General features: G+C 38.1%; 1 protein-coding gene across 1 annotated transcript in view; it reads left to right on the plus strand.

The window, feature by feature from the left end:
• Positions 1-18,868, plus strand: part of AKT3 (AKT serine/threonine kinase 3) — a 157,236-nt gene that overhangs the window by 109,571 nt on the left and 28,797 nt on the right. Inside the window, exons 8-10 of the mRNA XM_082481086.1 lie at positions 890-958; positions 9,354-9,476; positions 11,522-11,650. Of these exons, the coding sequence (XP_082337212.1) occupies positions 890-958; positions 9,354-9,476; positions 11,522-11,650 (321 nt within the window). The remainder of the gene's footprint in view (positions 1-889; positions 959-9,353; positions 9,477-11,521; positions 11,651-18,868) is intronic.

Below are 18,868 nucleotides of genomic sequence, written 5' to 3' on the forward strand. Positions count from 1 at the left end.
CCGTATTCTTGGGAATTCAATCAAGAGAAATGATATCACCAAAAGTTTCTTAAATTAGAGTGTAAAGGTAAGCAGGAATAGGTGTACTTCCAATCAAATCATGCAACAATGTCACTGCACTTATATCTTTATATCTTTCTGATATTATTAAACAAATATTTTAAGGAGACATGCATTATTTAAGTCACTTGAATCTCCTTAGGATTTTGTTACATGTGGTTCTACTGCATTTGACTTCCTTTAGGCCAAGCCTGTACCTGTAGATTTTCTTTCGTATCATTTTTCCAACTAAAATCAATTCAACATTTGTAAGTTAAAAATTTTAATTAAGATAATAAAATTTTTTTTCAATTATAAAATTATACTTAAATAAATATATTCATTTGGCACTCAGAGTTTTCAACATTGCATAGTATGTGAAACTGGAGAGTCCTTGCTTTGAAGTGAAAGCAGGCTGGAGGTTTAAGACGACTTTTGAGATTCTATTTGGGAGAAACTAAAGAGAATATGGTAAACTCTGTATTCATGGGCATTGTGGAAGTGGACATCATAAAATATGATGAGTGAGAATAACTGGCACCATGCATGGCAGTAAGAAATGCAGTAGAAAATTGAGTATTTTAGTAAATATTTAGTATTTTGTTATAATAAGCACAGTGTTTTCATACCAATGGCCACGTGGCAGAGATGAGGGAAGACATTAAGGTTTTTGTGTTAATTCATCTCAAGCTCCAGATAGGAAGTTATACTTTTAATTACTCTGAAATTTCTCACCAAAACAGAATTGCCTGCTTAAGAGGATAAAATTAAATTTTGTTACAATTTAAGTTGAAGAAATTGGGTTAATACAAGATGATAATTGGTTTGATTTTGCTGTTTTCTTTGCAAGTCCTTGAAATATTCCTTCCAGACAAAGGATCGTTTGTGTTTTGTGATGGAGTATGTTAATGGAGGAGAGGTAAGTTTTAAAAAGAATGTATGCGCTTGTAATGGTAATGCTCTCCTGGATTACACTTTTTTAAGGATATCATTTTTCTTGCCTTTTTTGCTTTCTTGTATCTTTGAAGGATTGTTTTTGAAAATTTGAAAATTGCCTTTTTTTTTAAAAATATAGATGTGTTTTATAACTATGCTGTCAAATGTTGTTGCTATTCTTGAAAAATTTGTTGTATCTTGAAAAATAATTTCATGGTAGAGAAATAGTTACAAATACCTTGCTTATTGTTTTTTTCTTCAAGCATATTATAGCATCTTCTGGCATGAAATGGTCCTAATCTAGTGCAAACAAGCAAAAATAATATTGGTTAGTCTTGCTTTTGTCCTAACGTGAAATATGTGCTCTCTTCTTTGCTATCACCCTTGCAAATACCTATGAGAAAAGTGTGTTTGTATTTTTCATTACTTCTGTCCCCTTCACTTGCTGCGTACTCTGGAAGTTTCAGCTTAAGTGCTAAACTTCTTACAATGTTATTAGTCTTTAAGCCGTTACTGTCCTCCAGCTGTTTACTGAAGAACAGAATATCAAAAACTATACACATTAAATGGAATTAGAGAGAACTGCAATCTAAGAGGAGGGCTTTTAGATAACTTTAGGTGTTGTTTGCTATTCAGACTGTACCTCCTTACAAAATGAACTTCCTTATTTTGTCTACTATATGCTGCATAATAACGCTAAAGGACTAAGTGTTTCCACTAGCCTTTTCTATCAGAAAGCTGTTTCTTCATTCAGGAATTGTTGCAGCATAATAACACGTTTTGCGTTACCCTTTTGCTGTGTTCTCTTACAATAAAACTGTCTTTAACTATATTCCTAATGTCTGAGTGCCGCCAGAGTGCCTGTCTTGCATCCATTCCTCTCGCAATTTCTGGGCCCAGTCTGAGGCCTGTTTACATCCTAACTTGTCCATGGCCGTCCTCTACCAGCCATGGCTAAACATGGCGCTGTAGGGTTCTCATAAGGGAGGATGGCTTGTTTAACTCAGTATCTATAAGTCCGGTTCTGGGCATCACAGGTGTTGAACGATTTTGGCTAGTTGAACTAGACACAAAAATCTCCCTCAGCAGTATTGGGATAACAGCCTTCTCTTGGACACTTGGCTGGCTTATTTGACGTGGAACTTATGTCACCAATTTTAAGCCAGTGCGATCTACAATGAGTTTTAAAAGTGGTGCCTTGTAAACTAGCTAATTCTTCCTCGTTTCATCTGTGTAAGACCTTACTGCGTTTTTGTAAACTCGGGGGATGCACTTTGAAAATACGTTTTTAACATCAGCCTATCATTTAGATACTCCTCTTTCTGAAAGATACCTTTCTGTCTTATTTGAATGTAGAACAGAGAATGTTTGGTTTTGACTCCTTTCTTAGGACTGAGGATACTCTGAGGATACTGTTTCGATCAGACTTGTGTCTTGCATTCCTCTGCATTGGGTGGTGCACTTTTGTGGCAACATCTTTGCATCTTTGCTGCAAACGTCTCGTGTTGTGGGTTTCTTGGTGGCTGCCTGCTTTTGCTTATTGGCATTTGAATGGTTGCAGTGTACTTTGCCAAAAGTGGGTTGCTTTTTTCCACGTATGATGCTCTTGTTTGTCAATGTTGCTCATGTTCTTTTCTGATGGTTCCCTAATTCAGAGAAGCCAACTGTAAATTTTTGCCACAGTGAGAAATAACGGCCTTTCAGAGTAGGCAGTTTTCTTTGAAGGAACTCTCTTGATTTGCTTATGTGCTTCTCTTTGACTAGAGATCTGGAATAGTAAGTTGGACAAGCTGTCCTTTTTAAGATGAAAATTTTGATTCTTACTGAATTTTCCTGTGAATTTCAGACTTTAGTCACTGTCTGCTAAGAAATATTTGTAAAAATAGCCTTGTTATTAACTCAGCACTACTGAAAGTAAGTTGCACTAAGTTTAACCAGCATGTTAGCCATTTGTAAGCATATTTCCTACACGGTACACAGACTTTTTTCTTTTGCTGCTTTCCTCTACTGTTCTCTTTGTGTTCCAAGGAAGTTTCATTTCCTTACAATGGTTTCTCACTGTTGAAGGTGTTGAAAACTCATCTTTTAATTATATCCTTCCAATGGGAAATTGACTGTAGCAGTACCATGTTGCTTTTGATTCTCTCCAGAGCTGTACTACCTTCAGTGTGTTTCTGCTTAAAATTCCTTTAAATCTAAGATTTCTTTTTAGTTAAACAGTTGTGCCTGCATCAGTTGCTTGGGAATTTTCATGGATTATGTCTTTCAGGATCACACTACCCAAACAGTCTCTGAGTAAAGGAGATTTTGCAATTTGTATTTTTGACTCTCACCCAGGTGAAAGCAAGAAAATGCCACAATTGAGGCTTCTACCCTACTACAGTAACAAAAAGCAGAGTCAGTACTAAGAGTCTTGAGTTCCTCTCCCTATGCTTAGGAAGGAAAACAGTCAAGGAAGGGGTCACTGAATTTCATTCTGGAGGACAAAAAAATTGTGTTAAAATGATTCTAAACAAGTGTCTTCTATATCTGTTAAAAATTTAGATCCATGTTGAATTTAATATCCCGCCAGAATAGTGGCAATTTGTCTTTGCATTACCTTGCCTATGTAACTTTAAATTAGTTAGGCTCAGTTAATAAGGGAACATGTTATAACGAAAATGCAACAGCATCAGTTTTGCTGGTTTATGTGTGTGCTTTTTTATGATATACAATGTATTACTGTATTGAATTATCTTTTGACTTCCTTTAAATAAAAAAAGCATATTCTGTAGCTAAATATATTAAAGCAAAACATTGGAGGATTTTTTCAAGCAAATTATTCAGATGGAGATATTAAATATGTTTAGGATCTAGTATCATTCTTCCATTGCATAAAATGAGATGTTTTAACCAAATGAAAAAAGAATTACATATACTGAAAATACAACACAAGTCGAAATCATAGAATCATAGAATAGTTTAGGTTGGAAGGGACCATAAAGATCATGTAGTTCCAACCCCCCTGCCATGGGCAGGGACACCTCCCACTACACCACATTGCTCAAAGCCCCACCCAGCCTGGCCTTGAACACTTCCAGGGATGGGGCATCGACAACTTCCCTGGGCAATTTGTTCCAGTGTCTCACCACCCTCACAGTGAAAAATTTCTTCCTTATATCTATTCTAAATCTGCCCTCGTTCAGTTTGAAGCCATTACCCTTGTCCTATCAGTACATGCCCTTGTAAAAAGTCCCTCTCCAGCTTTCTTGTAGGCGCCCTTCAGATACTGGAAAGCTGCTATGAGGTCTCCCCAGAGCCTTCTCTTCTCCAGGCTGAACAACCCCAACTCTCTCAGCCTGTCTTCATAGGAGAGGTGCTCCAGCCCTCTGATCATCTTTGTGGCCCTTCTCTGGACTTGCTTCAACAGGTCCATGTCCTTCTTATGTTGGGGGCCCCAGAGCTGGATGCAGTACTCCAGGTGGGGTCTCACAAGAGCAGAGTAGAGGGGCAGAATCACCTCCCTTGACCTGCTGGCCACACTTCTTTTGATGCAGCCCAGGGTACGGTTGGCCTTCTTGGCTGCGAGCGCACGTTGCCGGCTCATGTTGAGCTTGTCATCAGCCAACGCCCTCAAGTGTGGAGGGTGAGATCTTTTGAAAGAAGGAATCACTTTAGCTTTTTTCTAAATTATGTTAATGAAAAATAATGCTGGTTTGCTCTTAAAAATGTCCCACAACTCTTAGACGGAGTTACTTTAAGGGAGCTGGATAGAGGGTAGCCAGGATAATACGTCTGCACATTTGTCTGTACTGGTGAAAATGTGACCAAATTCTAAGCTGTAAGATTCTGTATATGTTGGATGCTTTTTAGGTAAGAAATCCAGATGTTTGGGCTAAGTCTCAGGTCTGTTAAGCTGGCCCTGTAGACTTACCTTATATTTTACATAAGACTTACTGCCTAATCTCTTGAAAAAAATATTGCTCTTAAACCTTTGTTATACTGAAGGAATTACATTACAGTAGCATTAAGACATTGAAATTTCATTTTAGGAAAAAAAAGTATTCATCTGGCTTAGTTGAGATGACCAAATCCATTATCAAGATTTTGAAATGGCATAGTTTGAGTGCGTGGTAAAAAAGTACACGCATTGTTGCATGATAAACTGTGTTCTTTACTTTAGTTCAAAATATAGAAAATTCATGTATATATTTTTAAATAAGTAAAACTATCAGTACTTAGAGATGAAAACAAGCCTGCTTTAAAGAAAAGAAAACCCAGAAAACCCTTTCATTTTTGAACATTTTTTGCTGTCCTTTTCCTATCAACATTTTGAAAAAAACTACTAATGCTGTATTGATGGTTTTCCTGCTAGTATTGATTTGCCTATTTGTAACACGTGTAATTTTGAGTACTATGATTGCAATATGTTAGTGGTACTTTACAGTCTTCCCCCAACTTCCAGGCCATACAGAATGGTATAAACTGTGGTATAAAAAATGATATTCTAAGAATGGCTCTTTGTTGTTGGGGAATACTTTTGGACTGTATGTTTCCCGTTTTTTATTTCCAGTATTTTGGTTTAAAGGTTGAAAAGCTTTAGGAATGAAATCTATTACATATATTACTCTGCTGGGTACACTGATTTAGCTGACTAATAAGTTGATTAACTTCCTTGCTTTGCACTTTCAGGATAATTCCAAATTCCGTACTCTGTGACAAACTTAATTGGTAATTATCTGTATAATAAAATTAGACTCTAAAATTTGTTCAGATCGTTTCTCCACACTGGAATTCTGAAACTCTGTTCTGCTTGGCATTTTTTTTCCACAGTTCTTATTTCAATTCATTAGGCAGGAGAGATTTAAATGGTTTGTTGCAATTGAACGAGTGCTATTACTGTCTAGAAAAAAAGATAGAGGATTTACAACCTACCTAATGAAAAATAACTGAATATTGTTGTAAGCTTTGTCATTTCTATCTTGATTGTGTCCCGTATTGTTTTCCTAAACTCTAATAAATGAGAGAATGTTCTTTAGCCTAAAATCGCAGTAGTCCCAGATAAGGGTGCCATATTTTTTTGAGTGTAGAATGTGCCTAGAAGCGGTATAAAGTCTGAAACAATAAACAAGTAATTAAAAATTTCAAGGCTGCTACTGCAACTGCTTTGCAAAAGAGTCAAATCAACAGTCAAATACAAAATGTGTTTAACTGCAGAGCTGAGCAAACCCGATAGACAACAGCAAGAGCTAGCTATACAACTTTCAACGTGCTGAGTAGGTCACTAGTGTGTGTAGAAGTTTAACGTATCGATTGATATAAGGTTGAGTCTTTTATATATTTGGCATGCTTGGATCTGCGGTTGAATTTACTTTTATGTTTGATCTTTGTTTTTATTTGTTAAAATTTTTCCATTAAAATTTTTTATTAGGAAAAAGCCCATGGCAACATTGTTGTTCAGTTTTAAATAAAGATACACCAGGAAATTTATAGCTCCAGTCCTCACTGTAACTCTCGTGTATGCCATCAAAAATGTTATGTGCAAAATGGCTTTCTTTGTGCCAAAGCTACTTCCATTGCAATTCCAATGTCTTTATAGCACATACTTAATAACTGTAAATCAATAAATAGTGCAAATGTTGAAAGCTTTTTTCGTAACCTTCCATCAGATTTCTTCCTTTTCCTTCTCTCAGTCTAATCTTCATATTCTGACAGCTGTAAATAGTCTGGTGGCATAATTATTCCAAAATAGTGAACCAACTAAATAATCAGCTGAAAATAATGCTGTAATCTCACTGCATTAGATATTTCGATTGTAATTTTGAAGTTTGCTTTGGTATCTGTATGGTATATCTGAGTGTACGAATTAACTTTTAACATGCATTTTTATGTCTAAATCCTTCATTCAAAACTAGCATGCAGGCTTTGATGACGACTCTGATAGGTGCTGTAACAATATGAAGAATGCTTATGAGGAGTGACTGTAGTGTCATATATAACATTAAAATAAACTGACTGGATCTCCGGCAAACAGAACTGTTGCTGGTTGTATTTTTGTGGTCATTGTACTCAGAAGTTAGTATTTCAGTGAATATCAAGAATATTTTGTTGGAAATAAATACTAAAGAAAATAAGATTTTGTTACGTTAACTTGTGAGGTTATCAACTGTCAGATTCAAATTGGGAGACTTTTCTACAGAAACCAATACATCTGTTGCTGACAAGTATCCTGAGGTTTTAGAATTTTCTAAGACTTGGCTGCTCAGCTACTGGATTAGTCTCTGTGATACTGAAAATCACAATAGTGCTTTTGCATAGATTTGAATGTAGGGCTAACTGGAGGTTATATTACAAATTTTTGGAATGTGTTTTCTATTTGCACACATTAAAAAGTGGTCTGAAACTTGGCCTTAAATTTTGAATTACTTTGAGTCCATCAAAACAAATAAAACTCTTACCAATTAGTGACATTAGCTCATTATTTATGAAAGGCACCACAAAGCAGACATAAATGCATAAATTACACAGATTTTGTATTTTGATTTATTTGGGTGGAGATCTACTTAGCAGTGTTTCGTGTTTAAATCTTGCAAAAACGTGTGGAAAGGACCTCACAAATTGAGAAATATATTTATTCTTTTCCCAATTTTATACTATGTGAGGCACTTCATGAAGGCAGACTTAGTTGCTTAGTCTGTATGGGTCTTCTGTTTACATTGGCAATTAAGCAGTTCTCAGTACAGACTGCAGGTTACTGCAGGGAGGGCTGCTGTCACCACCAGGGACTGGTTCTTAAACAGGGAAACAGCAGCAGGAGCAATTGAAATACCTACAAAATAATGATCCTCTGTGTCACGACGGTATTCCTTTTTGATAGAGGGTGTCTTGAGAATTCAAAAAGAAATTGGAAGGGGAATACAGATACGTTTAAATCATACTGTTTTCTGTGAAGTCTCTGCTTATACAAATATATGCTGCCAAAAGGTTCAGTTTAGTGGGAAGTTTGTTTAGGTTCAGAAGACATAATGAACATTTTTTGAAGTACAACTGTCAGGAAAGAAGTTGGCTTCTAGGTATTTATAGGATTGACTTTTTAATTACATTTTAAAAAGTCCGCATACTGAAAATAGCTGCAGTAGTTCTTACACTGCTCTGTGCCGTGGGAGCAGTCTAGATTTCCTACAGGTGTAAAGTAGGATGTGGTAGTGACAGGTTAAGCACATTATTGTTTTTTCGCTTGGTTGGTTTTAGGTTTGGGTTTTTTTGTACCTACCCTGCCCTTCCGGAATTCTCACCTGCTTGATATTTTTAGCAGTGAAAATAAAAAAAAACACCCCACATTGTTGTTACTGATTTCTTTGTCTATATTTAATTTAGAAATGATCATGTTCTGTATTTCTGTTTTGTTGATTTTTAGCTCTTGTGGTAAAAGCAAAAACATCGTAACTTGCAGGGGTGAGGCAGGCAGACACTTTGGTCTGAAGCAGAATACCGAAACATACTCACTAATCTTTGTTTAAGGACTTTCCCAAGCTTTCGTAACACAGCAAATAAAACTAGCCATTTTAGAAAGCATTTCAATTACGCAGCCAAATTCTGCCTTTTTAGGTGTTTTTCCAGGTTCTGAGGGTGATGCTTTATCCAATAAGATGCTGACAACCTTACAGAACGTCACCTTACACTTTTTCATTGCAGCTGAAATTACTGGCAATACGTAATGACTAATATTTTTTACTGAAAGACTTCAGTTGAAAAAGTGTCTGCAAAATGCTGTTACTTATAAAGCATTAAAGAAGAGAGAAAAACCCCAAAGAAACGTTTCTGTTGTTGCAAAGAAATACACTGAGTACATAGATTCATTTTTACATGCCCTAAGCAGTTGCTGGTTTGCTTTTTCTAGTAATAGCAGTGTGAATGTGCTGTTTTTGTAAAGTGCCAGTTCACCCGTTCAGTTGAAGTCTACTGAAGAACTAGACTTTTTTCAGTTCAAAGAAAAGTTACTAAATTGCTGAAAAACTTAAGGTGGATCCAGAATCTGGATAATTTCTCAGTGGCTTAAAATAAAAATCCGAGGAAGTAGTGGAGGGAGAAGTAGAGAACGATGTTGCTGCATAATCCCCCCCCTCCCCGCCCCCCAGTAACTGAAGGTTAAATGAGTAGCAAGCAGAATGCCTTAAACAAGATTGGTATATTGATTAAAACGCTGATTTAACAGCTCGCTTTCTCCCTTTGGAAACCTGGAAAAGATAAGCCAGCTGCTGTCTAAGAGTGCTGAGTGTCCACTGAGAGTACACTATCTATCATCACAATATGGTGATGAGAGGTGTTTTATGTTTGTGTTAATTTCCCCCACTAAATCAGTAATTATTACAATCCTGTCCCTGCTGTTTACCCTGCAGCTGTTTTTCCATTTGTCGAGAGAGCGGGTGTTCTCAGAGGACCGCACACGCTTCTATGGTGCAGAAATTGTCTCTGCCCTGGACTATCTGCATTCTGGGAAGATTGTGTACCGTGATCTCAAGGTAAAAAAAGAAAAAAAAAAAAAAGTAATCAAATTTTTGTTTTTGCAGAGACTATTGGGACAAACACAAAGTAATTATAAAGTTGCACTATTCAGAGTTAATGGGGAAAAAAAAGTCTGTGTTCAGTTAAAAGTTCTGTATATGCTGAAGGAAGCTGTTTGATACAGTAATCTATAGCTGGGTACATTACTTGACTAACTTGATTAAAAAAAGAAACAGCATACCTTGGTGATACCGCTTGAAGGAGATTTAAACTTCTGATCCTTTTTTTCCCCCGTTACTTAGAACTTCACTTGGATTTCAACACAAATCTCAAATATAATTCTCAATGTCCTCACACAAGGGAAATGGGGAATTGGGACAATGTGACTGCATTCTGTTTATCTCACCAAAGAGTTATGTTCTTGTATGATTTGAAAGCATTTAAAACAATTCAGAATACTTCAATAGGAAAAGGATTTCAGCCTTAATTTAAAAATTATTTTGTCTTTTGTATCTTGGGAAAGATTCATAATACTGGAATGTAGTTTGCCTTAGATTTGCCTGCGCATGCAGTTGCGTATCCTCTGTTGCCTGAAGCTCCAGGTACTCTGTGACACAGTATGACCATGTTCTATGGAAAATAACCTCTTCTTTCAACTTTCAATGGGAACATTTTCTAATTTATGTGGGAGGAACCTCTAAATTCCACGAAGAGACTTATTTTATTTCTGTCACAAGCCTTTAATTTCTGGTATGGGAAATTGTGCTTTAATGTGTGCTAGTGGAGCTTATTCGTGAACTCCTTTGTGCAGGGGCTGAGGAGAGGGAGGCAGCGGTAGGCAAGTTCTGCTCAGGGAGGCAGACAGAAACAAAATACTGGGTTACCTGTTTGTAGCAGGATTTGTTGTAATAACATGAACTGCTGTGACGTCTTGGAAAACTATGGAAGAGTCTAGGCAGGGAACGGCAGGTCATGATTTTTGATTTAAATTCTAAATAATAAGGAAGGAGAAATTTGACACCATTAATCTTGTATAGCTGGTGTCATCTACTTTGCATCTTCTTTGTACGACTCCGTTAGACTCAACAGGAAATATATACCTTTGAATTGTATTTCAGGCTTTTTGCAGACTTAGGAAGACAGGGCCATGATTGTTCTTCGTTGGTATTTTCACTACACACCTTATAATTAGAAAAAAACCACCCTTTTCTGTTGAGAAAAGTTGTTGAGAAGTATGTTTCACTTGTTTTTAGTTCTATCTGTATTTGAAGTGTTGCTAATAAAAAGCTTTTGGGAAAGTGATGTTAGCCGTGCTTTTGAGATAGTCCGCAGTAAATATGGCAGTAGTTCTTATTCCTGTTCTTTAAGTACTTCATAACAGGCTGTGTTCTGTTTTCATATTTCAAAGCAAGAATCATGTATTTAAAACGCAATGCAAAGCATGCAGAGGTACACATACGCAATTTAAGAACAGTGTCCTTTGCAAGTGTACAAGGAGGAGTTTACCTCAGGGTTTTGTTTTTGTCAGTAGCATCTCTTTTGTCTGTTATTGAAAAGGTTGTGGAAGATGCAGATATTTTAAGGATTTAAGGATATATAGTCTTTCATGACAGTATAGTGAGTAAAATGCATCTTGATAAATGAAGGTCACAGAACAGCAAAGAAAACCTATGAGGTCTTACCAAATGGCAGCCATGATTGTAACCTTGGACTACTTGATTATATCTTGAGAACATTTAGAAAATTATTTTTCTTTCTCTCTATGGCAGATACACCAAACTTGTAAAACTTCAGAATGAAAGGTCACGCTTTGATTGACCTGGGATTTACTATTGTAAACTGTGTTAAAGTATTAAAAAATTATTTAAATTGTGTAACAGTAAACATTGTTAAATGATGTAATATAATAGATGCTGTGTTTTTTTGAAATTGCAAACTAATTACATTCTATTGCAAGCAATAACTCCCTATCTTTTTTACAAAATTGTTGTAAAGCGTCAGCCTGTCCTGTTAAGAAATACTAAGAGAACATTTTTTTTTTTTTTTTTTCCCCAACATGCAGTTAGAAAATCTAATGTTGGATAAAGATGGGCACATAAAAATTACAGATTTTGGACTTTGCAAAGAAGGAATCACAGACGCAGCAACTATGAAAACATTCTGTGGTACTCCAGAATACCTGGCACCCGAGGTATGATTTAGAATATATTCTTGTAATAAAGTGTTTATTTTCCATTTAATTTTAGGCTGTGGTGTTTGTATGCTGAAAACTTCATTGTAGTAAAGAACTGACAGTCTGCCCGATTAATACTATGCAATTGTTACTCAGATTTGTATGTGCTACTATTCTTTGTGGTGATTGTATGTATATTGATGCTGTGCTGCTTAGTGTTTAAAAAGGCCTCTAACATGCATTTTCCTTCTTGTGTTTGCCTTCCTCTGTTAAAGTTTTTTATCTTCCGATGATTTCTTCAAAAATAATCTTCCATCTGTCTGTCACTTGGAACATATGATCCTGCTTAACTGAGCTGTATAACTACTGTTTATATAGCCTCAGTGGAGGCGAGAGGGAATAGGAAGGTACTGAGTTTGCTGGGTTTTATCCGAACTCCCCAGGTTGCAGGGAGAGGGAGTTGAAATTTTAGATATTTCTGCTAAAAACAGTTGAGTGTATCAGCCTCAGAACTGGTTGAGTTGGGCACCAAAACTTAGCTGTTTCCTAGTATGTAAGCAGAAGTGTCATCCCAGAGTATGCCACCTTATCTTGACCGGAGTGCCACTCGGAGTGCCAAACATCACGCTTCTTGAGGACTGATAAAAAGATGGATATGAGGACGGTGTTTTGGTTCCCGTCATGGTTCTGGTTTGGCCACTTGAGAATCTGTTGTGGAAGCTCAAGTCCCCAGAGTGATCTGCTCCAGTATTAATGCTGACAGCTCTGCCACTGATGCCTACTGAAAAAAAGCAAGGGGAGCACTCTCGAAATTGTGGTTTTGTCCTGTCTGGCTTCGGTCAACAGTACTGATTGTGGTGCTCTGAAATGTCATTCTGCCTCTCCACTGGGGTTGCCAAACGCAACTCCAGTATTGACATGAAAGACAGCGTTATTTTTTTACTTAATGCCAAGGATTCTGTGGATGCTGAATTAGCCCTTATTTCCCTTCTTGTCAGCATTCAAGATTGCTAATTAACCTAGTACACAGCTGACACTGAGACAACTTTCTAGTCGACCTAAAGGGCTTTCCAATGCCCTTTATTTCTACCATTAGTTTTAAGAAGCATTCTTCAAGTGATCCCCCACCTCTTGTAGCAACTCAGTAGGACCAGAATGTCTGCGTTACATAATGTCTTTGCAGAAGACAGTTTAAAGCCTTAGTTTAAAGGGAGGAGGTGAGGAGGCACTGATTCAGCATAACTTTTTACCCTCTTATTTTCAGGAGTATCGAATCCTGAGTAGCAGCAACAAGCCCTGGAGCCTATTTCAACAAACAATTTAGATTGCCTTTCATTTTTTATTCTGAACCTTACAATTAAGGGATGTCAAGGAGACTGGGGCACATTACCTTCTGGATACTGCTGGCTGGAAATGAAATTTTTAGGATGGTCGGGTTTATGGGTTTGAGAGTCTTTCTATATCTCTTAAAGCAAATTTGACATCTCCTCCAATTCACACTCAGGGAGGAAATTGAAACTGCTAATAGTTGGTTATAAGTTAATATGGTATGTAGAGTTGATGGAACCATTTTGGATCATAGCAAGATCTTGTGATACATTCTTTTTCACCAACTATAAAGGAAACATCAGCATTCTTAGGAGTCACTAACTTTCTCTTCATCCATCTGTTTCCGTCTTTGATTCTTTCAGCAGTGAAGAGAAATCTGAGCAGTCATGCTCTCACACTGTAGGTTTAGAAGTACCTAAATAATTTTGGTTGGTTAAATGTATTCATTTCAGCTATTTGGTGAGTCACCAGCTGCTGTAGCTATGAAGACAAACTCACTGATACCTGGTCTCCTCTGCAGAATCCCATCCTGTAGATTCCAAGGAAGAGTTGGATGCGGATTGATGCTATCCTGTTTGGCAGTTTCTGACCTCTCCTTTGGTTTAGTGCAGGGACACTCAGCAGTTACCTACATTTAAGGATTCCAGAACTGTTCTTAGCCTGCTTTGAATCTTTTATGGCTACTTAGAAGGAGTTGCAGATCTAGCTGTGTGGCTTGGTACAGTGGCCACTTTTCTTGTGTTCCATACCCAGAATACAACAGCAACAATAAGAACACAAGGGATGGTACTGTCATCACTGGCATAGACTAGAGGTATCATTGCCAGCTCTTGCCCCCTCATCGTCTCCTTGTCAGCAGTCTTGAAAACATCCTCAAAGAGTGCAAATATCCCATTCAGTTGCTTTCATCTGCCTCTCCATCTCTCACTTTCGGAAACATGTTAGCTCTCTTCCATTGAATTTGGCAAGGGATCATTCTGGGTTTTAGACACTTACCACAAGTTACTTGATCTAGTTTGCCTTTCTGTTCTCTAGCAGTCCCACTTCTTTCCTCTACCTCCCATTATGAGTATTTTTGGAGACCCACCCAGTATAGATCTGTCTTGAAGGAAGTTGACTCTTCTTTAACCCTGGGAACCACAGAACTCATTCCCTTTTATCTCAGAGATAAAGGGTTTAGAGCAAGCAACCTGGACAGGTTACTGATATGGTGTAAGAAGACTCAACACGTTTATCCACACATTCAAATTTAAAAGGGTGAAGTTAGCAGTATATGGACACCACTGCAAAAAATAAAATTTCCCTTCGCGCTCTCTGCTGCTAAAATAGTGTTTGCCAGTGCATTGTCTGGATAGTTGCTCACCCGAGGCAATTGTATCTATTTTTATACCTGGGACAGCTGACTGCTAAAGAGACCATCAAGAAACTGGGTCCTCCAGTCTATTCATGTGCATGTGTCAGAGAATGAATGCCCCAAAATCATTTCTTGTTGCAGTTCAGGCCACAGAAATCATTACCAGATGCCAGGGACTTACTATCTTTTGACAAATTGCAGATCATGAGAACCTAATGTTACAGCTGGACTTCAATACTCTTACCACAGTGAATTCCTGCTTGTTTGTCCTATGACAAATGGCAGCATATAGTTATGTTTTGCTTGGTTGTGGTAAGTGTTAAGGCAGCTACCTTTTAGCCTTTCTTTAGAAGCAAGATATTCTCCAGTTATGTGGAGAAATCTGTTCAGCATCTGTCCTTTTAATAATATCCTTGCATCCTCCTCTTTCATCTAGGTCAGTTGTGATGGGTTCATCCCTTCTGCAGGCCTTCTGGTTCAGTTTCCCATGTACTTGTGCTAGAGGACACTAGGACGGTGTACTGTGTAACGTGTGGGGGTATTCTGAGGTTGCAGTCTACCAGCCAAGAAGCAGTGGACCCAGCAGCCTTGCACTGATGGGAATCTATATCTAGCCTGAGAATGGGCTTAATATTTTCTTTTATATTAATTCAGTGTTGTGGATTCAGCTCCAAACAGAATCACAGAATGGTCAGGGTTGGAAGGGACCTCTGGAGATCATCTAGTCCAACCCCCCTGCCCGAGCCGGGTCACCTACAGCAGGTTGCACAGGACAGCATCCAGGCAGGTTTTGAATGTCTCCAGAGTGGGAGACTCCACCACCTCTCTGGGCAGCCTGTTCCAGTGCTCTGCCGCCCTCAAAGTAAGGAAGTTCCTCCTCATGTTAAGATGGAACTTCCTATGTTCAAGTTTGTGAACAAGAACTTGAGCTTGATTCTTGGAACAACTAGGTTGCACTTGCTTCCAACAGGAAAATAGGGAAATATCTAAGCCAGGGTAAAGTGGATTTCCTCCTTTCATGACGTTCTGTCAGGTGAAGGTGACCTTGTGGATCCATACAGAAATATTTTCCCCAGGTGATTTCAGAATTACTCTTAATTGGAAAATAGGCATACCCGTTGCTGTGTTTTCCCTGCAAACCTTATGTTTCTGAGATCAAAGTAGTCCTTCCCACCCTCCGTTGAAAAGGCTCTTTCATCTCACATTGATAGGGTGTGGCTGTTCATATAGTACCTGAGACTGGCTGCTGATACCTGGCAGATCCAGAAAAATGCCCCTGTCCATGTGGAGATCAAATGGATGGTGGGCACAGGAAAAATATGTAATGAGATTGCCAGTTTGGAGCCATTTTCATGTTTGAAGCTTGGATTACTTATCTGGACTGTCACTGATTACTGTTTGTGGCACTCACCTGGAAGTTTATGTGTACCGTCACCAAGGACTTGCTGCTACAGGGATGTGCAGGGCTTCCAGCTAGGTGGTCCACAGGTACATTCCTTTCCCGTTGTCTTCTTCTAGTCCTTCCCTGTTATCCAACGCCAGTATTCTGTAGTTTAGAGAAAACTAAAATAGCATTGACTATGCTTTGTCTTACATAATTATGTGCCAAGCATAGAAGATGGAAGAGTGTGAGTACGTAGTTGCCACTAACAAATAGCAGGACTATATGTTTACAGTACAGATGTACCTTTTGGTTACAGTTGCTGAAGAATGAGTAAATAACTTTTTATTTGTGAAATTATGTAGTCTTTTGAGAATAATTTGGTTATCTAATAGATAGTGAAATTCCTTTATCTTCTGCAGTAGAACTAATGCAAGACTTTTTTTTTTTTTTTGTGTGTGTGTGTAAGTGTAGTGGTAATACCAATCTTTCCCTCTGCTCTGAGAATCTGTGGTATTCCCCATTTGAAAGGAATGAAATATTTTATAATTTCTCATTCTTGAGTAGTTATTCAGGAAGAAGAGACTGTTTCTTAGGAATCTGTTTCCTTTGTTATCCTTCAGAGTAAGCTATCACATTAGACATCATTGTGGTGTCAGAGAATAAACATAGATCGAGTATGAAAAAGATGAATTGTGATCCCATTTAGGAAACACAGATGTACTCTTGATTTTTTTTTTTCAGAAAAAAAACCCCATAAAATGTTTCTTTTGCAGTTTTGTGGTGGCAAAGCCCTTATGTCTTTTCCGGACAGTATCACTTGCTTAATAAATAATAAAAATGAGGAGGTACTCGTACTTATAAGTATACCTGTGAGACATTTAAAAGCAGTTTGGATTTTGATAGTTTTCAGTTGATCGTCAAGGATCAAACACCTGCTAATAAAGGTATAGACCTCTTCAGACTTTCTTTAATAGAACATTCAGGAAATGAAGCTACTTAGGCAGAGAAATATCGGTTCTTGAAGCTCTGATTATTTATAAAGATAATTTCTTATAAGCGATTGCAGTTTCTGGCTCTCTGCATTTCAGTTCAAGCTCTTAGGAGTAAGTGCACAGTCTTAGTTGTAGTATGTCAGTCACTGAGGTACGACTTTTTGGTGTCATGGAAGATACAAGTTTAAGTACCAGAAATTCATTTTGAAGCTTTTAATCTTTTTATTAACAGGAGAGAACTTGTTTATTGGCTATGAACAAGTCTGTAAGGGACTTAATGGGTGATCATTCAAATGACTATCATAAATGTAGATGATCAATGATATTTAGGTGTATTGTAATAATGGGGAAAATGGTAGGACCTCGTAAAGTTTATTAGTCTAAAAGTACAGACTAGATGGATGAATGTATTCCTATAAGAACAGTAGTTTTTTATTTAAAAAAAAAATAGCAACACCATTTCAGTATAGTTTGTGCAGTTACTATCACTTAAAGGTATGTGACCAGAGTAGATTGATAGCCTTTGTCCATAGGAATGAGATCTGCATGTCTTACAACTTACTTTAAAAGGAGACCAGTGGAGATGAGGGAAATATTACTATAAGTTACACATTGCTTGTTTGTCTGTTTGGTTTTTTTTGGGTGATCTTTCTTTTAGAAATGGGAATGAGAGAGAACATATGTGATCCATTATTTCCCTGAGTTTTATCTCGGAGAAATGAAAGGTAAAACTCTTTTCTCAAGACACAACTGCTGTCTTTCCTCACTTCTCACTTAATTTCTTACTTCCACCTTTTCTTTTTGGAAAGGATATGGCTTTGATATAGGGGTGACCCAAAATCTAGAACTTGGCCATCAAAGTTCAGTGGCTGAATTTCAGCAAGGGAAAGCGTGGTACCATGTGCTGCAAGCATGGTTATAGCACGAAAAAACACTTTTGCCATGTTTGCAGAAATCGAAGTTGGATTTTCTAAGAATGTTGTGGTATACACAGATGATAAAACGATGTGGTAGAGGCACAAAAAGCATTTTGTCACTGGTGCAGCTATACATTTATTTAATTCTTTTAATGCTTGCCTGTATTGGATCAGGGTATTTCCCAAAGGCGGTCTGGTAAATTTCTGGACTGAGAATGTGATGATCTACCACATAGCTTGTCTGATATGAGTTGAAACTTAGTGAAGTTTCTGGGCAGAAACAACCCCAGGTTCCAGTATAGGATGGGGAGCTACCTGTTAGAGAGCAGTGTAGAGGAAAGGGACCTGGGGGTCCTGGTGGACAGCAGGATGACCATGAGCCGGCACTGTGCCCTTGTGGCCAAGAAGGCCAATGGCATCCTGGGCTGTATTAGAAGGGGGGTGGTTAGTAGATCGAGAGAGGTCCTCCTTCCCCTCTACTCTGCCCTGGTGAGACCGCATCTGGAATATTGTGTCCAGTTCTGGGCCCCTCAGTTCAAGAAGGACAGAGAGCTGCTGGAGAGAGTCCAGCGTAGGGCAACTAAGATGATTAAGGGAGTGGAGCATATCCCTTATGAGGAAAGACTGAGGGAGCTGGGTCTCTTTAGTTTGGAGAAGAGGAGACTGAGGGGTGATCTTATTAGCATTTATGAATATATAAAGGGGGAATGTCATGAGGATGGAGCCAGGCTCTTCTCAGTAGCAACCAATGATAGGACAAGGGGTAATGGATTCAAGCTGGAACACGAGAGGTTCCACTTAAATTTGAGAAGAAACTTCTTCTCAGTGAGGGTGACAGAGCACTGGAACAGGCTGCCCAGGGAGGTTGTGGAGTCTCCTTCTCTGGAGACATTCAAAACTCGCCTGGACGCCTTCCTGTGCAACCTCATCTAGGTGTTCCTGCTCCGGCAGGGGGATTGGACTAGATGATCTTTTGAGGTCCCTTCCAATCCCTAGCATACTGTGATACTGTGAATATGTAGGCAGAGAGGGAACCACAGAAATGCACTGAAACAGACTAGCATGGAAATTGATGTTTTCAGTTTTTGCAGGCATCGTAGCAAAGCGGTGTTATAAACAGGGATTTTAATAAATGTTGCAATGTGAATGTTACCTAAGAGCTCCTTCAGGTGTGTAGAAAAGCATGAAAGTGCTTGTTTGCAAGGAACTTGATGAAAGTAGCCAACATCATGGATAAACTGAGGCAGGCCAATTGAGAGA

This window comes from Vanellus vanellus, assembly GCF_965231255.1.
Source record: "Vanellus vanellus genome assembly, chromosome: 3".
In the NCBI taxonomy this organism is placed as follows: Eukaryota; Metazoa; Chordata; class Aves; order Charadriiformes; family Charadriidae; genus Vanellus; species Vanellus vanellus.